Source organism: Pipistrellus kuhlii, unplaced genomic scaffold (genome assembly GCF_014108245.1).
Source record: "Pipistrellus kuhlii isolate mPipKuh1 unplaced genomic scaffold, mPipKuh1.p scaffold_m20_p_14, whole genome shotgun sequence".
In the NCBI taxonomy this organism is placed as follows: Eukaryota; Metazoa; Chordata; class Mammalia; order Chiroptera; family Vespertilionidae; genus Pipistrellus; species Pipistrellus kuhlii.
The window spans coordinates 25,269,288-25,296,199 of record NW_023425449.1 but is presented as its reverse complement, the minus strand read 5'-3'; the positions used below and the strand labels follow the sequence as shown (position 1 = coordinate 25,296,199).

Sequence of the window (26,912 nt, the reverse complement as noted above, 5' to 3'; positions counted from 1 at the left end):
CCCCTTTCACCTCCCGGCAGTTGGCTAACGTGGATGTGAGCCCCGGCTGTACCGTGTCGCCCCGGGGAGCTGGGCACGCGGGACGGCGAAGGTGCGCTGCTCTCAGCCACTCCCCGGGAAGGAGCGATGGGGCGCGCGGGCGCCGGGGGGCGGGCGCCGGTGTAGAGCGCGCGGGGCCCGGCCCGGGAGCGCGGCGAGGAGGCCCGTGAAGGCCGCCGCCCGGAGCGCCGTGCCTCCTCGGACGCCATGGCCCCCATGGGCATCCGCCTGTCCCCGCTGGGGGTGGCCGTGTTCTGCCTGCTGGGGCTCGGCGTGCTCTACCACCTCTACTCGGGCTTCCTGGCCGGCCGCTTCAGCCTCTTCGGCCTGGGCGGCGAGCCGGCGGGCGGCCCGGCGGCGGCGGGCCCAGCGGCCGCGGCGGACGGCGGCTCCGTGGACCTGCGCGAGATGCTGGCCGTGGCGGTGCTGGCCGCCGTGCGCGGGGGCGACGAGGTGAGGCGCGTCCGCGAGAGCAACGTCCTCCACGAGAAGTCCAAGGGGAAGACGCGCGAGGGCGCCGACGACAAGATGACCAGCGGGGACGTGCTGTCCAACCGCAAGATGTTCTACCTGCTCAAGACCGCCTTCCCCAACGTGCAGGTGGGTGGGTGCCGCCGCGGGCGCCGGAGGAGCGGGGGGGGCGGGGGAGCCTGGGAACGGGCCCCATCCCATAGACACCTCCCCACCCATCCCATGGACGCCTCCCCGCAGCCCCAGGACGTGGAGCTCCCGCTCCCATTTTACAGATGTGGGTGGAGATGGAGAACGCTGAGCTGGAGGTGCTCAGGGTCACGCAGTTTCTGCAAGAGCTGCTGGGTGAGATTGCAGACAGTGCAAGGGCCCAGTCCTTCTGGCCCCTTCGTGTGTGTGTGTGTGTGAGAGAGAGAGAGAGAGAGAGAGAGAGAGAGAGAGAGAGAGAGAGAGAGAGAGAGAGAGAGAGAGAGAGAGAGAGTTTTTTTACATCAAAGGGCTGAGCTACCCACTACAGGTCCTGCCTCAGGCTCCTCTGTCAGATGAAAGGGATTGCACTAGAACCCCCAGGGTCCTCTAGCCATCCCTGATTTAATTACTGGGAAAGGTGGTGACTGTATGAACACACGTTTTCTGGCTAACCTACCAGGAATCAATGAAAGGTCAGCAGCTGTGGACGGGGTGGTGTGGCGCCTGGCCTTTGTGGGATGGATACTTATGATTCATTGTAGTTGTAGTTGTTATCAGGACCCTCTTCATGGGTCTTATTTTGAGGGCCCTTAAAGGAACTTTTTGGCAGTATATTTCTCAGCAACTTCATTTCAACTGTCTATCCCTTGTTTACGCCAGGAAATAAGAATTGAAGAGCATTTGCTTTTTCTTTGGGTAGTTTCCTGGTAAGGAATCTTTCTGGTAAGGCATTGCTGTAGTAGGGAAATTCAGACATTTTTGGCTACTGGGAAGAAAAATTGTTTCCAGTGGAATTGAATTAATTAGATCAACAAGGAAATCTAACCTGGAGCTTCTTTGGAAGAGTTAGGCGAGTGTTGTCGTTGTAGAATTGCATACCATATGTGACCCTTGTTCTAGTCTATCTTTATGTTTGTGGTTTTCTTCCTTCCTCTTCCTCTTTCTGTCTTTTTTCCTTTTCTTAATTTTTTTCTTAAAATTTTTGCAGCAATTAACATTGGCATTCATCATGAGCTGCTGAATACCAGATGTAATTCACACAAGAATTCTCAAACACGTTTCAATTTTTCTTATGCCCTATCCTGCTTTATCACAGTTTGCATCTCTCTGATCTCCAAAACACAGAGTTCTTCCCTGTGTGTTGAGTTGGTAGAAGAAACAGGAATTTCATAGTTGTAACAGTAGCAACAGTAACATTTATTGAGTACATTCTAGTGCCCAGATACTGGCCACACAGGACTTCATTTGATCCTCACAGCAACTTCAGAAGTAAATTTTATTTATGCCCACTTTCCAGATGGGAAATCTGAAGCTCATGGCACTTGACTACACAGTTTATATCATCTTTTAACTCTTCATTTTAGGAGGCTACTTAAAACAGAACTTATAGTGTGGTCTCCTAGGACCTAGGGAAATAAAATGGTGCAAGCTTAAAAGCAATAATGGTGAAATATAGTAAGCACAGTTGAATTTTTTTTTAAGGTAAAGATAAAAGCATTCTTAAATATTGGAAATGTAAATCTGTTCATGTATGTTCACATGCCAACTCCAGCCCACTTCACTTCTGCCAAAGCTTTTGTCTTGGGTAACTTCCACAGGATTCTGAGTTTGCTCAGAATCCATTAGCAAACACTAAGGGAACAGCTGCCAAGGGTAGAGAGCTGCCTTTTATTAAACACTAAACCTAAACTCTCGGAATTGTGGGTGTTGAAGTCTCCTTATTTTCTTGGGATTGTGTGAATGTTTGCATGTACTCTTCAGTGTTCATTTTGGTTGGTGATTGGTGGAATAGAGGAGGCTATGTTCATTCATACAATGGCAAAATAGGTTAGTGTCATGTTGAGCTATCTCCTTTTGTCCCTATGCTGTTAGGCTAGAGGCCAGATGTAGCCATCTAAGTGCAGACTCAGCCATAGAGTCTTTTTTCACTCCCTTCCCCCAGCACGCAGAAGTACAGTCTTAAATGTATAGCTGTTTTTGAAGCCTCACCTGCAGTTTTTTTGGTAAGGAACTTAAATCAAATCCCGCTCAGTTTATTTTCTTAGGGAAAATTAGCATCAAGAGACCACAGATACTCTTTTCTTTTATACTGGTGCCCATGCAAATGGAAAGAGGTCTGTTCTCCCACTACTTTCCTGGAGTAAGATGCTTGAGCTTTCCTATGTATACACACATATACACTTTATTGATTTTGGAAAGGGAGAGAGAGAAATATCAATGATGGAGAGAGAATCACTGATTGGCTGTCTTCTGCATTTCCCCACCACCACCCCCACTGGAGATTGAGCCCACAACCTGGGCATGTGCCCTGACTGGAATTAAATCAGGGACCCTTCAGGCCTTAGGACAAGGGCTCTAGTCACTGAGCCAAACTGGCTAGGGTGAGCTTTCCTAATGAAGTTCCCCCCTCAGAAAAACAATATAGCATGTCACTCCAGCGCAGTGGTTCTCCACCTTCCTCATGCTGCGCAACCCTTTAACACAGCTCCTCATGTTGTGGTGACTCCCACCCATGAAATTATTTTCGTTGCTACTTCATAACTATAATTTTGCTACTGTTGCTAAGAAATCCTAATGTAAATGTCTGTGTTTTCTGATGGTCTTAGGCGGCCCTGCTAGTGGTTCTGAACCTGTGGGTCACAACCCACAGGTTCAGAACTGTTGCTGTAGAGCCAGGGGCATTGACAAGAAAGAGGTATTCCATGTTTTAAAAATTCTTGTGGCACACCAGTGTGCCTCCTGCAGCACACCCGCTGAAAATCACTGCTCTGGAGCACTAACTAAACTGGGGATAATTTTGCCTCTAAGGGACATTTGGCAGTGTCTGGAGATTTTTGGTTCTTACAACTGGGGGTAGAGTGCTATTGACATCCTGTAGGTAAAGGTTAAATAACCCACAATGCATAGAAAAGGAGCCCATAACAAGGCATTACCTGGCCTAATTTTTCAACTTGTGCCCACGTTGAGAAGCCCTACTCATGTTTGTCCTAAGAAAACTCAAGTTTGGCTTAGGATACCTGGATTTCCTTTTATAGTTAACTTTTTTCATGTTAGTGATCTTTGTTGAGTTCTCAGGGCAGCAATTCTCTTCCTAAACACATTGGCAGTGTTTGATTTCACTGTGTGAAAATAATAAATGCAGCATTGGTATGACACAGCGTCTTTTATCCTTGTGTATATGATAAAAATGAAGGCTGAAGATTGCTGGAGTGGATTTGCAGAGAAACACACAACAGAGAAATTTAGATTTATCTTTATGATTTAAAGTAAAGGGAATTCTTTTAAAAATATATATTTTGTATTGACTTCATAATGGAAGGGAGATGGAGAGAGAGAGAAAACATCAATGATGGGAGAGAATCATTGATAGGCTGCCTCCCTTATGCCCCACCCCACATTGGGGGTCGAGCTCGTAACCCGGGTATTCTTTATTTGAGGGGCTCCTGTCCTCATCTCGACTTGTTCAGAATTTTGACAATGATTTAAGATAAAGCATGGTATTCCAAGCTGGTAGGAGCAGCTTGTGTCCATGTCTTCCTATCTTCTATTGTAGAATAGGAGTTAAATTCTTTCACCAGGAGTACCCACTAGAAAAGTTGAGAAGTTCTAGTATAGTACAAAGAACTTCTGCCTTTGCCATCTTGTCTAGTCTCCAGCCTATACCAAATATTAAACTTGTGTTACAGTTTCCTCTCCTTTATAATTAAGGTAACAATGTGATAATCAGTGTTTCAATAAACATTGCAACCAGAGAAAAAGAAATTCATTGGGATAGGCCCAATAGAGGATTTTACTATAGTAAAATCAAGTAGCCTGATGAGCCTGAATCAGAAGCACATGGAAGAAAGGTAGGCAGGAGCTGTATCATATGCCAAACTCTTCAAAGTTTGGACTAGATCTTTAGTTCAGTCCTAGAGTATTAAAAGATTTACCCAACTTTTCTTAAAGCTTGCAATGTGCCATACTTTGTTTTGGTTTTGGGCACTTGGAGTGGGTGAGACCAGTCAGGAGACTTTTAAAATACCTGTGTGGGAGATGAGGACCAGAACCTGGGCGATGGGAGTTATACTTACTAGCTTGTTTTACTAACTAACATTTATTTAGTTCTGGCAAACACTGAATTAAGTTTTTATTGCCTCTATTTATTTATTCGACAAAAACAGGAGGTGAGTACTATTACCTCCATTTTGCAGATAAATTGAGACTTAGAGAGGGTAAATAATTTGCCAAAGGATATACAGCTAGAAAGTAATCTTAGGCTCACAGAGATTCACTTAATGATCCCCGAAAATAAGACATCCTCCGAAAATAAGACCTACTTACAGGTTTCCTTCTGAGTGAAATATAAGGCATCCCCCCAAAAATAAGCCCCCCCCCCCCCCCAGGCTAAATATGAGAGATTTGGATTCTGAAAGAAATGGAGTCACAAGAAATTCACCAGGAAATTCAGGAATTGGATTGTTATGATGATGTTCCAGAAGATGACGACATGATTGTCATTGAATAAATGAGTAAATTCTTGATACTGTAGGATTCACAGTTTGTCTGGTTTGTGTTGACAACTACCGTACTACCGTATGGTATACAGGTAATAAATTTCCTTTATTTTCATTTAACAATAAATGTGTACCGTATTCTTCTTCATGGAAAAATAAGACATCCCCTGAAAATAAGACCTAGCACATCTTTGGGAGCAAAAATTAATATAAGACAGTGTCTTATTTTCGGGGAAACGGTATCATATCAGATCTGTCTGATTCTATATATAAGGTATTCTAAGAGGTATAACTACAGTGTACTCTTAAATTATAGTTTTGAATGATTGGAAGGACTCAGGATAGATGCTTGAAGAATAGTAGAGGTGGTAGACCAGTTAGGAGGCTTTTTCAAGTGAGCGATGATACATTTTGAATTAGAGTTATGATTGTAGACAAGTTAGATGTTGAAGGATATGAGAAAATTTTTGCGATGTGTCAAAAAAAGACTCTGGTTTTGCTAGTGGTGAAAGGGATAACAAGTACTAGAGGGCAGATTAAGTGTTATCTTAGACTTAAGTTAGAGGTGCCTTGTATGTTCAAGGGAATATGTTAAGGAGATAGTTAAATACATATGAGTCTGAAGCTATTGATATTTATGAATTAGAAATATAAATTTGTGAGTCATAAATGTGATATTGATTGAAACCAGCTGTGGACAGAATTGCTTAATGAAAGAAAATTGTGTGAAAGGGGAAGATGCGTACCTACAACCAAGAATAACAAAGACTGAAAATAATCCTTCATAAATAAAAGCCTAATATGCTAAGTGTCCAATTGTCCAGTCATCAATTCAACCAATCAAAGTATAGTATGCTAATGATATGCTGAGGCCACTCAACTGCTCACTATGATGAGCACTGACCACCAGGGTGCAGATGCTCTGACTGATAGGTTAGCTGGGGTCTGGCTGATCAGGATTGAACGAGATGGGCTGGACATGCCCTGGAGCCTTCCTGTGGTCTCCGGCTGGCTAACCTCCTGCGTCCCTCTCCAGCCCCGATAGTGCACCAGTGGGGTCTCTCAGCCTGGTCTGCACCCTCTTGCAATCCAGGACCCCCTCAGGGGATGTGAGAGAGCTGGTTTTGATCTGGTCCCGCTCAGTGCAGGAGCTGTCCCCTGGTGGTCAGTGTGCTCCCACATGGTGAGCAATGCTCAGCCAGAAGCCGGGCTCACAGCTAGTGAGCGGAAAAGGAGTGGCACCTCCACAGCAGCCAGACATCTCCCGAGGGTTCCGGACAGTGAGAGGATGCAAGCCAGGCTGAGTTCCCCCTCCCCCTCTCCGCCCCTGCCCCAGTGCATGAATTTCGTGCACCGGGCCTCTAGACACTTAATAGTAGCAGCCAACTTTTATTAAATGCTTACTCTGTGTTAAGTACTATACTGTTTGTTTTACCTTTTCTATTCCATTGAATTATACAAAGAACCCTGTAGAGAGAGATATTTGTCATCCATTTTTAGCACTTGGTAACTGGAGCTCAGAAAGATTATTTATAGAGGTATAATAGTTTATAGAAAAAGACTTCTGAAAAGGGAGGAGAATGAGATAGGTAGAGCAGTGTTTATCCATTTAGAAAATAGTTATTGAATTCCTACTGTGTCATAGGTACAGCTTGAGACAATATATTTAAAAATTTATTAAGATTTAATGTTTTATGTAAATGGTACCTTCTTAAGGTATTAACCGAAAGCCTCTTTAACCCCAAAGTAATGGAATTGTCATGTAAATAACATTAATTGTGTTTTGAATTCTTAATTTCTTCTTTTTATTCAATTCCCTGTTAAAGACTAGGGCAAGATAAGCAGTAGAGATGGGGGAGGGAGAGTAGATTGAGTAGAATGGTTATAGAGAAGAAATGAAACTACATTAGTGAAGAATAATGTTGTCAATCAAGAAGTATTTAGCACCTATTATTAAGGCACTGGTATATAGGCAGTGGAGATGGAGCTGCAGTAATGAAGGAACTGTGTCTGAACACACGGATCTTATGTTGTAGTAGATCAAGATAGATACTTAACATGGTAACAAATAAGTGACTTATATTGATAAGAAATAAAAGTAAGAACATTTGGGAAGAGTGATTTGAAGAAATATAAGTAAGAACATGTGGGAAGAGTGATTGGGGGATCATGCTTTGGCCATGGGTAGTTGTGGAAGGCCACTCTTAAGGCACGGTCCTTTGAGCTGAGAGCTGAGTGATAAGAAGCCGACCATCATGCAGAGATTTGGTAAAAGAATTTGAGCAAAAGAGTGCAAGTACAAAGGCCTTGAGGCCAAGGGACAGGTAAGTCTGTAATGTAGTAAATAAGAGTGCAAATAGAGAAAGGTTACAGATCATCCAGGCCTTGCCTTGTAGATGATAGTAAGCAGCCTGGATTTTGTCTCTGTGTAATGAGAAATTATTGGAAGGTTTTAAGTAGGGAGTAATATAATCAGTCTCATTTAGGAAGATGGCAGGTAGCTAGGTTGAGAAAGAAAGCTCCAAAAAAGCAGTGATTTTTGTCTCTTTTGTTCATTATTATATCTTAGTACCCAAAAGAGTTTAGCTTGTGTAGTCATTAAATAGTTGATGAATGAATGAATCCGAGAATACACTGTAGGAGACAGAGGAATCAAAGGCTATTCTAGGAATCCAAATATGGGATAGATGGCGATTTAAACCAGAATTTAAAAAAAAAAATTTTTTTGTATACTGTACATGATTTAGTCTGTGGTTTTTGCATGGTGATACAAAATACTGTAGAGTGATGTCTGCGAGATGGCAGGAATTCTCTACTGACATTCCCTCACAGAACATAGATTTTGGCGGTTACTCATAAATAAGAATATCTTTCTGGGAATCTGAGAGTCCAGCAGAAAACTTATAGCACACCAATGAGGCAAAGAAAAAAAAGAAAAAAGAAAACTCACAGCAAGAATAAATGCATTAATGTTTTTGCTAATCTTAGGTACATTTATTTCTAGATAATTTATTTTTGTTGTTAGTATAAATGGTTTTCTTTATGTTAAATGTTTTTAATATTTCTTGCTAGTATATAAAAATATAGTTGATTGATAATGATTCACATCGTACCAAGCTACTTAATTTTGTTCTATAATATTGCTACAAATTTTTTTGAATTTTTTCAGTAATCATATCAGTTACATATTTTGCTGCTCTCCCATGCCCTCATCTGTCTTAGCTTTCTATAATGGCTAGGACTCTGCACATTATTAATAGTGGTTTTGATGGAGGACAACCGACTGTCCTTCCTACAGGGTTCTTCAGCTTCTGGCTTCCATTCCTGTCTGACCTCAGACCTCATCTTTAGCCTCCTTGCTGTTCTCTGAATATACCAGGCACACACTCATCGTAGGGCTGTTGGATTTTTTTATTCCATGGGCTGGAGTGTGTGCCCTTTACATACTTGCTAGACTCACATCCTTTAGATTTTCACTCTTATACCACCTTTTCAGTCTTGCCTTTTTTAGCTACCCCGTCTTGTAAAAACAAATTAACAACTTCATTGCAGCATATTTTACATGTGATATTATTTGCTCGTTTCAAATGTCCAATTCAGTAGTTTTTGGTGAATAGGCCAAATTGTGCAACCATTGTCATTAATCCGTTTTAGAAAAAATGTCATCACCCCAAAAATAACCCTGTGCCCATTTACTGCGAATCCCTGTTCTGCCCTCTGCCCCAGGCAACCACTAATACTATCTCCATAGATCTGCCTGTTCTAGACATTTCACATACAATGGAACCATCCAGTATTTAGTCTCTTATGTCTTCTTTTTTCATTTAGTATAATGCTTTTGAGTTTATCCATGCTATGGTATGAATCATTCCCTCATTTCTTTTTATGGCTAAATAATGTTCAATGGTATGGATGTACCACATTTTGTTCATTTGTCAGTTGATGGACATTTGGTAGTTTCCATTTTGGGGCCATTATGAATAATCCTAGCCACCCTATCTTAAAGAACAATCCTTTTCTACTCTCTTACACACACTTCTTGTTCTTTCCTATTTTATTTTCTCTAGCATACCACATGCTTATTTATTTATTTTGTATATTGTTTATCTCCTTCAATAGAATGTAAGTTCCCCAACTTTTGTCTCATGTTGATCAACATCATGAATGTCTGGTATAAAGTAAGAATCAGTAAACATTTGCAAACCAACAAAGGAAAAAATGAGTGGATGAGTTGGATATTTACTATACACTGAATTAGAAATATTTTATGATTTATGTGGCTTAGAGTTTCAGGAATATTACTATTTTTAACCTCTTCAATGTCAATTTAGGATATTTCAGGGTTCTTTCTAGAGATTGCTGATATCTGTGGGTTTTCACCCTGTATGACTTTGCTCATATACTGTTAGTGTTATAAACACTCTGACTCTGTAGTAATGGGGTCTAGGCATGGCATCACATACAGTGTAACACATTGATCTGCTCTGGAAAGGGAGCTTGTCAGAAAGCACAGTACCTGCTTGTTTCTTTGAGGCTTACTTTATATTTTCTATATTTAGAGTCTTTGTCTTTGACAACAAGCAAAAGTTTAAATATTAGATTGGGAAGTACTTGAAGACAAAATATTGTTGGAATTTTTCTTATAATATAGTTTCATTTTGTAATGAAATGTCTTGAAATTAAAAAATATATATATTAATTTACCTACTTTAAATTTATGTGATTTTTGTCTGAAAGGTTTTTCTCTTTTGTGCTTTCCTAGGTAGTGATTTTCTTTCTTACTCTAAAAGTTTTTTTAACTATTATCTCTTTTTTGATGCAGATAAATACAGAAGAACATGTGGATGCAACGGATCAGGAAGTTATCTTATGGGATCGTAAAATTCCTGAGGACATCTTGAAAGAAATAGCCACCCCCAAGGAGGTACCAGCAGAAAGTGTTACTGTCTGGATCGACCCACTTGATGCTACACAGGAGTATACAGGTAATTTTAAAATTTTAAATTGATCTCAAATTTTAGATTTTCATTATATATCAGAAAATCAGAATGAGGGCAGGTAGTATATACATGGTAGTAGATATTTTACCAATCTCAGACAACTTTTCCATTAGATTTTAAGACAGCTAGATTAATGTAGCAGTATCATAGGACCCATTTGCACTGGATTGGTTATTCTCAATGTCTCTTCACCTTGCCCCCCCAACCCCACCAATGTATATTATACTCCTTTTTTAATATGTATATGTTATTTTTTTTTTAAAATTAATTTCAGAGAGAGAGAAACATCAGTGATGTGAGAGAATCATTGATTGGCTGCCTCCTGCACACTCCTTATTGGGGATCGAGCCTGCAACCCAGAAATGTACCTTGATTAGAAATTGAACTGTAACCTCCTAAATCATAGGTCGATGTTGAATCATTGAGTCATACCTGCTGGGCTGTACATGTCATAATATATAGTGAGCTTACCCCTTTTGCAGAGAAGGTTATTTTTTAAATTTAATAATAAAATTAAAAATAATCTTAATATTTAAAGATGAGTACTTAGTGTCTGTAATTTACAGATGAGGAAACTGAATTTAAATTATTTGCCCAAAGAAATGCACCTGATAAAATGATAATCTGGGGAATAACCCAGGTAATTTGCTTATAAAACCAAAACTCAACTACTTCCTTAAACTGGTTCTTATTAGCTAGCTAGCCTCTGAGGGGATTGTTGACTGTGAAAGACATTTTATAAAATATACATAAATTTTTAATGAAGTAAATTATAACATTATATCCTGAATTTATATGTTACTTTAACAATTGTGTTTGTTTGTTTCTCATAGAGGATCTTCGAAAGTATGTCACTACTATGGTTTGTGTGGCTGTATATGGTAAACCTGTCCTAGGAGTAATACATAAGCCATTTTCGGAATATACAGGTAAGAAATACGTTAGAGCAAGAGCTGATGTTATTATATCATTTGTGTATAGTGCTTACCATTCTGTCAGAATCTCAGCTGTAGCTCTGTAATTATTAGAGTCATTCCCCTCCCCTACCTCACCCCTTTGCTGTAGACAGTAAGGATTTTATTGTTGGTCCTCAGAGTACATGACAAAGCAGACTGTCTAAACTAGGATAGACAATGTGTAATAAAGATGAGAGATTCTTAGTGTATTGAGGAATAGAATTATATGGACTCCCCAGTAGCTGAGGTCTAGGACTCTAACACATTGGATTCTGTGTGTATTCTGAGATCCACCCTGAACAAAATCTGTTGTCATATCAGAAAATGAGCTTGATCTTTGGTGGTTAAGGGCATAATGGCATTATGGTACTTAAGGGCAATATCATCCTCAACATAAAAAATAGATGGTGTCACTGTGAAAAATCTCAATAGCAGTACTAATACACTTAATATAGTTTCTGAGGGTCACAATTACTATTAGTATTCCCACTTAGAGATGAGAAACATGAGACTCGAAAAATTGATACAGTCCTCAAGCTCATCCAGCTAAATTAAAGGATGAATCAATTTAGGAATTTTGTGCAAATTAGTATAGCACATCACTTTTATAATTATAATCCATGAATACTAACATTTGTATAGTATTTAGAAGTTTGTAATATACTTAATGCTATCTCAATTCAACTTTTTTATAACTATGTGATAAGGGAAAATGTTATTGTATTTTATAGATGGAAAAGGGGCTTACCAGCTCTTACAATGAAAACCATACGTTTATAATGTTACTGTAAGACCTAACTACTCTTTTTAAATATCTCACATTTGTTTAAGATTTTCAGTTTATGAAATGTATTGACATAAAATCACTTCACCCTTAAAATAACTCTGGAAAGAATGTAAAATAGGAATTACAGAGACGGTGAATTTTTTAATTAAAAAAATGTGTATATTTAAGTACAGGGCTAAAGTCTTTGAAGCCCTCATTCTTTTGACAGTGTCCCTTATTGCCTCTTCGATATCAGGATTTCCTTTAGCTGCATAGAAAGTAAATCTGATTATAATGGTTAAACAAGTACAAGCTTTATTTTTCTCACCTAATAAGACTGCCAAGAGTGTAGGGATTTTTTAGTGGCTTTATAATGCTGTTAAGCTGACTTTTCTGTTTTTGCTTTTTTCTTAGAAGATGGCTTTTTTTTATATATATACTCAAAGTTTGGCGCTTCCAGTTTGCATAGGTCTATGCTAGGCAGGAAAAAAGAGGAAAGAGGGTACACGTAGGTCTATGCTAGCTAGCCCTTCTTTGTATAAACTTGGCCCTCTCCTTCATCTCATAGACCAGATGTCACATGGCACCCTTAGCTACAAGCTGAGCCTGCTACTTCAAAGAGAATTAGAACTGTAATAAAGGGAATGCAGAGGAAATTGCTATCAGATAGGCAAATAGATTCACATTCTTTGAACCTAGTTTCCACATCTGTTCATTTCAGGGGGAAAAACTGGGATAGGAAACTACCCATGGAGGGAAAAAATATTTTATAAAACATGTATTTCTCCTCATAGGCTTATCTAACTCATTAAAATAAGAAAGCCAAGTCTCTAACTTACAGGAATAAGTTGTGTTCCAAAAAAACTCTTTTAAGTTACTAATAAAATGCCCTGTTCTTCTGTGATAAAACTTTCTTGCCCAGCATACTAGAACATATTTTGCTAGTTAGCAGATACCCAGAATAATCCATAGTTCTTAATTAGGTGTAGGTTGACCTGCTATTCCTGGATCAAAGGTTTGTTTGGTGTGCCTTATTCTTGGACTGTTATTTTCAGATCCAGACTGTATATTGATGTTTACAGAATACCGACTGTCAAATAGTGCGTTTACCAGAATTTAGCAACACCATTATAGTAAATGGGAAGTAGTTCTTATTGGTGGCAGTTTTTTGTAAAGCTGATGAAAATTCTTACCAGATTTAGGATTAATTCATTGAATTTGAAATTCTTAGAAGCAAGAGATACTTGAGTAGTATTTTAATGAAGTAATTTATAAATGTGTAACTGTAGATATCCACACAGTGAAAATTGTAGCTATTAAAACAAGTTACAGCCCTGGCCAGTGTGGCTCAGTTTGATTCCTGATCAGGACACATGTTATTTCTTGCTGGACTTTTATTTATTTATTTTTTAAATATATTTTATTGATTTTTCACAGAGAGGAAGGGAGAGAGATAGAGAGCTAGAAACGTCGATGAGAGAGAAACATCGACCAGCAGCCTCTTGCACACCCCCTACCGGGGATGTGCCCACAACCAACGTACATGCCCCTAACCGGAATTGAACCTGGGACCTTTCAGTCCGCAGACTGACGCTCTACCACTGAGCCAAACCGGTTTCGCCTCTTGCTGGACTTTTAAAAAGCATATCTTACAGAGAGAATAAACACATTCTGTAAGCTGTTATTTTACCTTTTCACCATTACCTCATTATCACCAGTCATTAGTATTTAAGTACCTACTGTGTTTTTTAAGGTGATTCATTTTGTCCATAGCAGTGTTATGACTGAATGTACTGAATTTATGTAACATGAAGTACATTTTTCAAAATCCTAAATTAGTAATTTTTATTTAAAAATATTCTGGTATGCCCTAGCTAGCTTGGCACAGCAGATAGAGTGTTGGCTGTGAACAGAAGGGTCCCAGGTTCGATTCCAGTCAAGGGCACATACCTCGTTTGCAGGCTCCTCCTCAGGGGAGAGGGGCCCTGGTTAGGGCATGTACAGGAGGCAACCAATCACTGTGTTTCTCCCACATTGATATTTCTATCTGTCTCTCCCTCTTCCTTCCACTCTCTAAAATCAATGGAAAAATATCCTCACGTGAGGATTAAAAATAAATAAAATAATTCTGGTAGTATCTTCTGATATAATGCTATCTTGATTCTCTTACACAATACTGACCTCTAGAGATATAGCATTGTAAATTCACTTCTTAGTAAAATCATATTTTTGGGTCATTTCTAAAAAAAAAAATTAAAGGATTTTTATTTTTATTTTTTCAGTTTTTGAATTTTTTTCTTTTTAAAATTTTTTTACTAAGAATAATTTCAAATATAAAATTGTAATAAATTTTTATATACAGTAGTCTCCCTCTTATTGCAGTTTTATTTTCTGTGATTCAGTTACCTGAGATCAACCACGGTCTAAAAATACTAAATGGAGAATTACATGAATAAGCAATTCATGAATTTTAAATTGCTCTCCTCCTGGGTAGTGTGATGAACTCTCATGTTGTCCTGCTCCATCCCTCCCAGGGTGTGAGTCATGTTAAACTTTTCACATAATAATTTTATCATCTATTAAATATGTAAAATGGGATCTTTTTTTCTATACGTAATAGCTAGAATTTCTCTATAAGGGAAATTTCTCTATCAACTGAACTTATATATTTGTCTTGAAATGTTGTTCTTACAAGATAAGCATATAACTCTTTTTCTATACCAGTTTTCATTTAAGGGAGTTAGGGTGAAAACTGCCTGCAAGAACAAATGTTTTCAGGTAGAGGGAAAGAGCAAGCTTTCTCCTTTTTTTATATATACTTATGATCTTATGGATATTTGTGTATTCGATATGGTTCAAGCTAGAATTATTATTTTTTTAGGTTAAATTTGTTTTTTTATACCTTAATATTATATGGTCCTTTTCTTAAGGAATTATCTGTTGGTTCTCCCCTATGAGCAACAGTTAAGTCAGCTTAGTTTTAGCCTTCTTCTTGACCACCCACCATTTATATCTTTTTTTTAATGTTTATCTTTCTGCACTGTTTTTTAACTCTTCAGATTTAAATGGTATCTTTTGAGTTTCCCCAAGCAATTCTGAGATAACATTTACATATCCTTATTCTAATATCTTTTTCCTATCTTTGGTTTCCTCTTATATTTATTAAATTGATTCATTGCTCTCATCTTATGCCCTTTTTTTCTTGGATAATGTAGAAAATGTTGAACTGCTGTGGTATTTGTGTGGGCACATGTTGATTCTTATTGGCAAAGAGGCTGACAATTGATTTTCTTTCCCTTGGAAAGGGCTGGGTCTTTTTTGCCTGGAATGCCAAAGAGCTTTATCTTTGTAGTCTAATAATAAAGCTTATCTCTGACTCAGATATGGCATTCTGGTCAGATGTCTACATAGTATGTCTCTCAGTATGGACAATTAGGTCTTCTTTTATTTCAAGAACATTTTCTTGAATCATAATTTTAAAGATTAGATCTCTTTCATTATTTTTCTTTCTAAGGGACTCCTCAGTATATTTGTTGACTCTTCTTTCTCTGACTTCTGCATCTGTCACTTTCTCTTTCCTTTTATTTGTTTTGGCTTTTTGCTTGTCTCATTGCTTGCTATGCTTTTGGACAAGTCAATTGTCCTTTGTGTATTCTGATTTTGTGTGGAGTCTTAAGTGATTTTGTCTTTTATTTTTCTTTCTTGTGTTATGAGTTCCCATTTTATGTCTTTCTATTGTTTGTTCATCTTGAGTTATTGTTTCATAGTTTTTTACTTTTTTAATGTTTTTGATTTTTAGAGAGAGAGGAAGGAACAAGAATAGAGAGATAGAAACATTGATAAGAGAAACATCAATTGGCTTGCCTCCTGCATGCTCCCTACTGGGGATCCAGCCTGCAACCCATGCATGTGCCCTGACTAGGAATCAAACCGGTTACCTCTTGGTTCATGGGTTGATGCTCAACCATTGGGCCACACCAGCCAGGTTCTTTTTTAATTTTGTTTTTTTATTTTTAATTATGTTTGAATGCTGTATTATAATTTTTTTCTCTGCTTTGTATAAATTTTCAAGTAGCCTGAAATGTTTTAATCTTTGTTCTCTGTGTTTTCTTATATATTTAGGTGGACATTGTGGTTTAACATTTTTTTCATATTTGGCCAGCTACTGTGGAATCATTTGGAGCCTGGTGATTCTCAGTTCAGGAGCTCTTTTCTGTTAGCATGAGGAAGGCATTATTTTTATTATCAGGCACCTTTTCTGTTTTTTACATTTCTTCTTTCTTGTTTGATTCCATCTGGTTTCAACCCTTCCTTCTTGTTAGTTTTATTTGCTGTCTTCCAAATTCTCTCTCTTTTCGGGAGACATCCTAAAATATGTTGTACATCATCCAGTATGTTAGTAAGACTTCACTTTTGGTTTCATGTCTTCTCTAAGCCTCTTCTTGAGAAGGCTAACCCCTATTTTGTAAAACTACTGTTTGGAATTCTCTACTATATTTTAGACGGCCTCTTATTTAAAAAAAAAAAAAAAAAAAAAAAAAATCACTTTGCTTTCTAGTCTGCTTTAGCCTGCTTGGACAATAAGGAAGATAAACTTGGCTGTCTGACCTTGTAGGCCACATGTGTCAAACACAAGGCCCGCGGGCCAAATCCGTCCCGCCAGGCCTTGCAATGTGGCCCGCACCGCGCTGTCATCACTGCACTCCGCTGCGTTTCCATCACAATGACAATTTATGACTGTTCAGTAAACCATTCGGCCCGCGATTTAGTCTGGATTTTAGATTTTGGCCCCTTCTTTGATTGAGTTCGACACCCCTATGTAGGCCATAGACCAGATATGCCTATACTCAGTGCCATGCCAGGTGCATTTTTTAATTGGATAGAACTGTGTTGTTTTCAAGGCCACCAGCAAGATAACCACTTAGCACACATAGGGCTGGCTCTTCAATAAAAAGGAAAGTTCTGCTTCTAGCGGGGCTTAAAATTTGAATCCATTTTCACTGAGCCTACCGGTGAATAAAAGTGTGACTCCAAATTCCTCAGAGCATTGCTTGATTTATTCCAGTTTCCTCTGACATTCTCACTGCTCTGTTACCAAGTTTCAGGTCTTTTTCCTTCTGGGAATAAATCCTGGCTGACTTTCTGTCACCAGCGGTCCTCTAACCTCTTGGCACTTTGTGAGCTCCTGCCATGTTCCCCACCCTGGGGTCAGTTGCAGCACTCATTCAGCTATCTCTGGTATTTATTCCCCTTATTATAAATTTAGGTTGATAGCTATCCTCTCTCTGCTCCTTATAGGCATTGATTAAGGGAGTTTGTATTAATCTCCTTGTTGCTATGCGGGGGTTTTAGCAAGAAGTGTGAGAAGAGTCCAGGAGACTGTCATCACCCTTGGGGAACTCAGAAACCCAGACTTTAAATTTTTTTTTTCTTTTTTCTGCATCCAGGAATATGTAGTAATGCAGCTGCTTTCATTGCTAGCCATGGTTGACTATATTTTATACTATAGTGAGTGACCAATAGAACAACAATCTAATTGGGATAATTCTGAGGAAGTTTTATTTTCTTGTATAGTTTGGTAGACAGTGAAGAACACTTCTAAACCAATAAAAATATTTCCAGCCATCTCTGGAGTCTCCCCTCCTTCTTAAAAACTTCTGTTCTTTTTTGAAATCTAGTACCATTGCTTATACTGTTTGACAAAGCAGATATGTAAACCTAACTTACCTCTTTAATAGTTTTAAAATTTAAATTATCTGGTGTAATTGGTTGTGCTTGTGTCATAGGTTGTCACAGGTTGGGTTCTCCAGGAACTTTGAGAGAGAGATTGGCATGCAGAATGTTCACTAGGGGCGGCTTGGGCTTATGTTTGCGAAGGGAGGGAAGGGAGCTGGCTTAGATGCAAGGAGCGATTCAGTTGCAATGAGATCCAGTGAAGACGACTCAGCTGCCACCCCCCAGGGAGCTCTTTAGCTTTGTCTTAATACGTGCCTATTTTAATGTAAATAAATAAATAAATAAATAAATAAATAAATAAATAAATGTAGTACTTTGTCCTCGGGGGAAAAAAAATAAAGCTTCTGTTTTAGAAAAAAATACAAGTAACTGTGGAAGAGAATTTTCTTAAGTTTCTCGTTACTTTGAATTGAGGATTTTAAAACTCCAGTGCTATTAACGGATATTATATTTGCTTTTCAGCTTGGGCAATGGTAGATGGTGGGTCAAATGTGAAAGCCCGCTCTTCCTACAATGAGAAGACCCCAAGGATTGTTGTATCTCGCTCCCATTCAGGAATGGTCAAACAGGTTGCTCTTCAGACTTTTGGAAACCAGACTACAATTATCCCGGCTGGTGGTGCTGGTATGTTTCTGCTCCCTTTTGATGCCTGTAAAGTGTTCCCAGCATGGTCCAGGCTTATGTCAGGAGAAAGATTTGGTTGCCATATGCTTGGGAAGAACATGAAAGTAGTCAGGGTACTTTCAAGTAAGCCTGGTCTCCTACTTGGTGATTTCTAGGGTGGGATTTCAGTTATGCATGCTTCCTTGACAGAGACATCTCTCTCAGTAGAAACACAATTTCACAATAGTGATTTCTGTTCCTCAAGTAACAAAAGCATCTTATTGTCAGTGATGTACTATCTGTCAATGGTTGTTTTATATATGATCTGATTTCAAAATAGTTCTATCAGTTTACTCAGGGAGAGGAGAAGAAAAGATCCAAGTACATTATGATGTTTCACGTGGTAAAAGGATGCCAGAAATATGTGTCGTTACAGTGGCTAATCTCTGGATTATTTTTAACACCCCGGAATTCTTTAGCCTGTATGTCTGGGATGAGCCAGTCTAGTGCCCACCTATAGCTTAGTGCATATTCTGTAATATGGCCCATATTATGGGTGAGGGGGTCAACTGGCTTTTTCTGGAAGGTAGTATATATTTTAGGCCCTATAAGCTGCATATGGTCTATATTACATGCTGGTTTTTGTTTTGTTTTTTTAAACTACCCTTTCAAAAATATAAAAATAATTTATAGCTTGAGGTCTATATAAAAATAGGCCATTGCCTAGATTTGGCTCATAGGTCATTTGCCCACCATTGTTTTGAATACTGTTTAGTATCATAAAAGTCTTTTAATTCAAATAAATGGCAAATAATTGTCAGAAACATTTGTGTTTGAAAACCTTTTCAGCACAGTACTAAAGAGGAAATAATTGCTTATTAACTTGTAAGCCTATAGTTTTAGTTTGTTGGTTACATATATCTGCTTTTCTTGATATGACTTTATTCTTTTCTTAAAGGTACTTTGTTAGGTTGGTTAAGAAAGGTAATGGCTAAATACTCAGTAAGAATGGATAAACCAGGTTCTAGACCCAGTTTCTTCTGCAGTTGTCTTAATATTTTATTTTTAAACTCTACCTCATTACATAGAGGACATATGATAATAGTGTTATTTTATATTCTCTTCTTTCAAATCTAGCCTTTCTAGGTATTCAGATGAAACCTGTGGATATAAAACAACCACAAAGTAGTTGAAATTTAAAAATTTTAGACATTGCCGAAACCGGTTTGGCTCAATGGATAGAGCGTCGGCTTGGGGACTGAAAGGTCCCGGGTTCGATTCCGGTCAAGGGCATGTACCTTGGTTGCGGGCATATCCCCAGTAGGGGGTGTGCAAGAGGCAGTTGAGCGATGACTCTCTCTCATCGATGTTTCTAACTCTCTATCTCTCTCCCTTCCTCTCTGTACAAAATCAATAAAATATATATTAAAAAAAAATTTAGACATATATTTGGTTATACTTGAGAATAACAAGTTATTTTGCAGTATATTTTTTGTTCACTCAGGTTTAATGTCTGTGCCATTACTTTGCTAAAAAACCTCAAACACCTATTTTGAAATAATGTTAGACTTGGCAGTTGCAAAGGTAGTACAGAGAGCTCCTGCACACCCTGTGCTTTTGTTTTCCATAGTGTGCTCAAAAGTCTTTCCAACAGTAACCTGTTTATCTTTTATCTTTTAGGTTATAAAGTTTTAGCGCTCTTGGATGTGCCTGATAAGAATCAAGAAAAAGCTGATGTATACATTCATGTGACATACATCAAAAAGTGGGACATATGTGCTGGCAATGCCATCTTAAAAGCCCTCGGGGGACATATGACTACCCTGAATGGTGAAGAAATCAGTTACACTGGTTCTGACGGCATTGACGGTGGGCTCCTGGCTAGCATCGGAATGAACCACCAAGCTCTGGTCAAAAAACTCCCAGATCTAGAGAAGATGGGACACAAATAAGCAAAGTTGATTATAGATGACAGCTCTTCCAGAGCTGCATGGTCAGCCTGAAATTTGGAAGCTTCAAATCATTGGTGGAGACTCTGCATGGTTAAGGCCATCCCGAACTTTTTAAAGTATTTATGAAGCATCAGAGACTTATTTTCCCTGTAATAGGATACAAGATCAGGGGAGATGGGTTGCTTCGTGTCTCAAGTATTGTTTTTATTTTTGAGACTATTTTCGTACAGTTGTCATACAAAAGGCGTGCGGGTGTGTGTGTGTGTGCGCGCGTGCGCGCGTGAATTAAAATCTATAGCTGAGTCTACATTGTTATGAGTCACCATTTTCACACAACATCATGAATCTTCACTGTTAGTACTTTCATGTAAAATTGGGCTGAAGAAAGGATTGATTTCCTATAGATGTTTAATATTACTTTTTACTTATATCTCATTAAAAACAAAGTGTGTTGGGGTTTTTATCCTGAGTTCAGATGGAAAGCACAAGAAGCTACCTGTTCGTTAATATGCAGCAAATGTTCTACTTATCTGTTCCTGAATATTTCTTATGGGTTAAATAGAATAAGCTTAAATTGTTTTTTTCTTCGAAATTTTAATAACAGGTTCACCAGCAAGTAGAAAATATAGATACATGGTGGTTGCTTGTAACTTCTTTGTGTGTGTGCTTTGTTTCTACAAAGAAAAATGTGTTTGTACCCAGGGGTTCAGCTTTCCTGGCGTCTTGCCGTTGATTTTGATTTGCACTATAGATAGTGCATGATTTCATTCATTCTCTCTTGAACACTTAGTCTTTTACGTGTAAGTTTTGGATTAAGATTTCAGGGATAGCATTAGCATTTTAGTATATTTTTTCATTAGGGACATAATGTGCTATAAGGCACTATGGAAAAATGGAAACAGTTCTATTAATTGAAAGTTAATTTGACACTGTATAAATTGAGCTAGCTTTCATTATTTTCAAAAGCTTTGTTTAAGTATTTTTAAAAAAAATTTGACAGGTTTGCATATAGGGATTCTCTCATTGAGAATGAGTTATGGTTGCTCTTAGCATTAATAAATGGCTCTAACTTTACCAAATTCTCAAAGTAGTAAATTCTGAGATATTTTATGGTTGTCCTTCAGATTAAAATAATGAAAGTTGGTGTTAATATTTGAAGCATTATTTTTCTATTCAGCATGCGAAATCTGGTTGGAAGAAAGATGACGTATTCACTGTATCACTAATTGCAATCTTGCTTTGTGAAATATCATTGGGATCTCAGATTTCTCTCATTGTGATGTCTGAAAACTTTATGTATGCAAACAATACCATTATTTCACATGACTTCGCTCTCTTTGTGTTCCATAATACACTGATCAAGAGATGGATTTCTCATGATTATTTTGTCTCCCTCCTTCTCCCTTCCCTCCCTTCTTTCTTCCTCTTTTATAACTTTAAAGCAACCTTCCATTTATTGCCTATCTTAGAGATAAAATTGACCCGAGTGGACATCCTCACATGTGGAATGTGCACACAACTTTAGGTTTGGTTATTACACTGTCCAAAGCTCTAATTCCTCATTAGGAAATTAAATTTAGTATATTGCACCTGTTTCAACCCAATCTCTAGCAACTGGTAATGAATCTGGGCTTCAATAGATAGGCTTTTGTTCAATATAAATTTATTCAAGAATTTTTGTAATTGGAACACTTGATATTTAAATAGGACTTAAGAATGCTGAACAAAATATTGAAGATTGCATATTTTTATTTAGTAGCTGTGAGATGAATCCTTTTTTCTTAGGAGAGATGGCAAAGGCATATGCTATTTCCAGAGTACCATGGTATAAAAGCATTGTGTCACTGTAATATGTCATACTTAGGGAAATAAGACTGGCATAGTAAGAAATAGAATTGGAATGGTTTTCTTTCCGCAATATGTGGAAACTCTGATTTAATGGAAATGGGAATAGTTTATACTAGCAAGCATGATTGCTTGGTTTTATTTTTAATTGCATTAATTTGCGTGTAGATAATGACTTTGAAGAACTTGTGTGCAAAAATTAAGATACTGACTGACAGTTAAATGTATTATTTTTATAATTTGTTGGATAGTCTAGTTACTCATGATTTTTAAGTGCTTTTTATTGAAAGTTTATTTAATTTTGTTTCTAAAAGTCAGTATACATTGTAACTACAAAGAACAGTATTGATATTTACATGAGACATCTGTATGCCAGAACATACCAGTCAAACACCTCATGAGTGAGTCATATAACTCCTCCCAGAATTACTTAAATTATTTCTAAAATGTAGCGAAAACTAGAGTTTACTTTTAGTGACCCTCACCTCCCCTCCTCTTGGTCTTCCCTGTCCCTCATTGTTCTTTAGAAGATAATTTTCCCTTAAAATTGAGTTTCACACATCGCAGTCAGTAAGAAGCAGTGGCATGAATAACCTCAGTAGCCATCAGCTGTCCTTTTCCACTGTCTCTTCATTCCTACATCATTCCCTATCTCCCCAGCCCCTTAAAAGTTCTTATATTTCTGCTCTTCTTTCTTAATCAATAGACTCTTCCCAAACCTTATCAAGGAATTCTTTCTTAGACCTATTTCTCTCAAGATTAACTGCTGAAATCTTAACAGTAGAACAGACTCCAGTGAGAGATCAATCCTGGTGAAATCCTAGCTGACCATTAATTTTCAGACTCTCCTGATAAAGCAAAGAAAAATCACCTTAAAATGGATCACAGACCTTGATGCTGTCAAATCTAACTAACCATGCTTCAGTTTTCACAAAGCAAATCTTCCAACCCTTTCTTCAAAGAAGGAATATGCAGGAAATATGAGTTTGGGTATATAAGCCTGTTTGAGAAAACTTGCTTTTTCTATTAGTTTTCATATTTGAATCCTTATTTCAGTTGCGATTACAAGGACCTTACAAGATAGGTCATATATGTCCTTGGTATTGTCTCTTTTCCCCAAAATTTAGTTTTTAAAATTAATGATTGTTTAAAGCTGTATAATGAAATTAAATAAGCAATTTGATTTATGTGTTTTAAGTAGCTATTGTGCAAACTTCCCGTTCGCTGGGTGCACCCTTTCAGAATTGTGTAAACTGGGGCAGAGGAAGTGGGGGAGGGGCACTGGCTAAGACAAGAGGAAGGATAGCTCAGGGAAGGGTAGCAAGGGGAGGATGCAAAGCAAACATCTGCTCTGACCCCTGTGATCAGGAACTGGGCCCTGGCCTCAGATGTTTAGTTCAAATATTGGGTTTCACTCAGGCTTTTACGGTGACAACCATCCCTGGTGGCCCAAGCATAAAAGAAAGCAGGAGTGCCACCCCTGTTTCTCAGAAAATACCCTGCTTGCCTACCCTTGATAACACCTTGAAATGGCCTTATGGATACATTCTAGCCAGTTAAAAACGGGCAACTATTTGGATTTGCCTAACTGCAGCTACTTATCTTGGCAATGTGCTGTTTGCCCCTGGATGGAAAGAATTTTTCCTTTTAGATCTTGGTTGAATTTCAGACATATTTCATTATTTTTAGAGTATGCCTATAGTATAAAAATTGTCTTATAACTGTTTTGTGAAATAAACCTAATCTATGGTTTCATATTATCCTAAAAAAAAAAAATTGTGCCTTAACAATAGGGCATTGTATGTTAATAAGGGAAAACAATCTTTTTAACAGATGGGGAAAATTTTGCCATTAAAATTTAAGTTATTTTCATGTTTTTAATAGTAGAGTTGGGGAAAACCCATTAAAATTACTTTTGCTTAATCTAGCATTTATAACTAAAGTACATTTTTATAACTGGCATCTAGATGAATATAGGTTTGAAATGAAACTTTATCCTTTGGTTTTTAATTTCAGTTAATGTAAAGGCCAGGATAGATTACATTCTTTCAAATTCTTACTATTAACACATTTTCACATGCTGTTGTATCTGTCCTGGTCCTGAGACACTTTGGTTAAAAAAATATCTATTTATTCTTTGTGCCACATCAGTAATTTATTAATGTTAAAAAATATTGTATGTTGTGTTACATACCAGAACAGTTCCTAGGTAGAGGAGTGTTCTGGTTACCAGTTACTATGAGGGCAAGAAGAATTAAACTTTGTACTTCAAAAGGAGGTTTTGGTTTTATGAGATGCTGTTTTGTAAGTTGCTGATTATTTCCTTAAAGCCTGGCAGCTGTTTGTGTTGCAATTTTCCATTGGTAAATGCTTACAGGAAAGCTTTTTCTTTCATTTAATAATTTTTTTAAGTTTGATGGTAAATTAGTTCTGTGCGGAAATGAGATAGTTTTCCTTTGAGATAATATAAGCCAAACTTTCAGAAGTTAAGGATGATGAATAATAGTAAAACATCTTGTTATACATTGTGTGTGTAAGGGTTCCCAAAGTGTTATAATAAGGTAATTTGTGTAATTGCAGAAGCAGAAGCTGATGTTTGATTATTATAACGTACTGTTAAAATTCTCTTTGAGGTGTATGTTACACGCATAGTAAATTATTATTCAAGAAAGATCCTGTATTTTTTTAAATAGGAAATATAGCATACCAAGTCGTCGTTAGATCAAGTAGGCTACAAAGACTTATCTTTCCCTGAGATGAAACCCCCTTCTTCATTTATGTTGAGTTAAGGAGGGAATGTTTATGGAATTTAATTTATGTACAAAATATGGATTTCAATTTTCATCTATCCTTATGTCCACCGTTGGCAGTAGTGAAAGCTAGCTTTATGGACTAATGGGAGAAACCATAATGAACTGGTGCTGCCTTTGTTTTTTTCCCATTTGATGGTGTTACTCAAGCTACTAGATACATATACATACACAAGGGATTGAGTTTACACTAAAACTATGAAATGGCAGTCTTGTGTCCCTGCCTCTTTAAACAATTTTTATTTATCATCATTTCCTGTTAATCTCTTTCGTTGATGAAAGTGATTAAAATAAAAATACTTTTGAGTACCCTTCCCCTAACACATTTAAAGCTGTAGAGGAACTAGACCACTTCCTGTTGCCAAGACATGCTTAGGCACCAGAGTTTTCTGTACTTGGCATGCTGTACCATGCCTCACCCACACCACCAAATTTAGGGGTGGGGAGGTGTCCCCATTTCAGACTTTAATCTTTACAAAGAAGTAACACTATCCCCCTCCGTGTTTTTAGAGCAGTTTTTTGTTTTGTTTTTGTTGTTATTGTTCCTTATAAGACTAATTTATACATGTGCTGGTGTAAACTTAAGGACAGGGATTATATATTTTTGTGAATTTTCTGTTTCCACTTCAACCCCAACAGCTAGGCCAATGTCTTGTACAAATTAGGTGCTTACTATATGCTGAACTAAATTGAATAAAGGGTTATGACTAGCATTAGCATTTCTTATGCCTCAGTTGTATAAGCTGGTTGCTTGTTTTGTTTCCTCTGCAAATATTTATTATTTTAACCCCCCACACACTACATTATTTTTTAAAATTGTGCTTCAGTTACTATCACTTGGCCAATTAGCTCTAGAAAATGTGATTGCCTCCAATGAAATGATTATTCCAAACTCTGCCCCTGGATATACATTGCCAAACAATTTGAATTTTCCAAATAAATTGGTCATGTCTGATACAGTGTGTCTCAACTTTCTTTTTTTCACTATGTAAAATTTATACAACAAATTTACCTTTTTAACCATTTTTAAGTGAATATTCAAGAGGCATCAAATACATTCACAATGTTGTACAATTGTCACCACTATCCATTTGAAGAACCTGTTTATTGGTCCAAACTGTAGCCATTAATCAGTCACTCTGCATCCTCCTTCCCCAGCCCCTAATAACTCCTGCTTTCTGTCTCTGAATGTATCTCCTTTTGAACTCAATTTTGCGGGATTCTCTGTTCTCTCTCACCATGTTCACAGAAGTTAGCAGTTTGAGAATGGGTATATGTGACAAACATAGCTATAATTTGGATCCTTTCTATTTATTTATTTATTTATTTAAAATATATTTTATTGATTTTGTACAGAGAAGAAGGGAGATAGAGAGTTAGAAACATCGATGAGAGAGAGTCATTGATCAGCTGCCTCTTGCACACCCCCTACTGGGGATATATTTTTGTAATTTGCATGAATTTGAGTAGTATAAGTGTTTCCAGCCAGAAAAAAAAAATATTTTTCCCAGAAAAGTTTTCATCTTCAGTTCACTCAGAGACAATGTTTAATGACTCTAGCAGTTTAAAAATTGAAGTCTTAGAAAAAAGAACATCTCTGAATAGTTATCAAGGTCCCAAGGCTACTTCTTGGAAAAGATTTCCTGGCTTACATGGACAGAGAGATTAATAAAACCTGAAAGCACTGGACACAAAGAAAGATGTTGAGGACAGCAAATGCTAAAGCAAAAGTCAACAAAAAATGTCAAGACAGTGACTTTTGGGCAGCAGGACAGAGACTAACACATGCCAACCACTGGTGACAGCAGCCAAGTGTGCGCGACCTTTGCTTTCCCCCTCACTGTCCCTCCCACTCTGAGCACTGGCTCAGTTCCACAACGTCCACAGGAAGAGCACCATCTAGATATTTATCTGCAACAAGACCTGTTTAGATCAGATGGGGTAAACTCAGATCTGGTTGAGTGACTTTGGACAAGTAAGTTATCCTGTATATGCTGACCTGAAGAAGGCAGGATGGTGTGAAATAATGACAGTGAGGGTGACAATGAA

At 37.9% G+C, this 26,912-nt stretch overlaps 1 protein-coding gene across 1 annotated transcript; it reads left to right on the top strand.

Moving 5' to 3' along the window:
• On the top strand, window positions 1–25,818 carry BPNT2 (3'(2'), 5'-bisphosphate nucleotidase 2). The gene is made up of 5 exons (XM_036436968.2): window positions 1–639; window positions 10,018–10,180; window positions 11,029–11,124; window positions 18,116–18,277; window positions 19,937–25,818. Exons 1-5 carry the CDS (start codon window positions 247–249, stop codon window positions 20,206–20,208), a joined length of 1,086 nt encoding a protein of 361 aa, XP_036292861.1. The 5' UTR covers window positions 1–246; the 3' UTR covers window positions 20,209–25,818.
• Window positions 25,819–26,912: the final 1,094 nt, after the last annotated feature.

Bases quoted from the DNA above. Each gene is read 5' to 3' on its own strand.
- BPNT2 (XM_036436968.2), top strand. From the start codon at position 247: ATGGCCCCCATGGGCATCCGCCTGTCCCCGCTGGGGGTGGCCGTGTTC. The intron at 10,181-11,028 runs GTAATTTTAAAA...TGTTTCTCATAG, and splicing joins TGCTACACAGGAGTATACAG to AGGATCTTCGAAAGTATGTC. The intron at 18,278-19,936 runs GTATGTTTCTGC...TTTATCTTTTAG, and splicing joins TATCCCGGCTGGTGGTGCTG to GTTATAAAGTTTTAGCGCTC.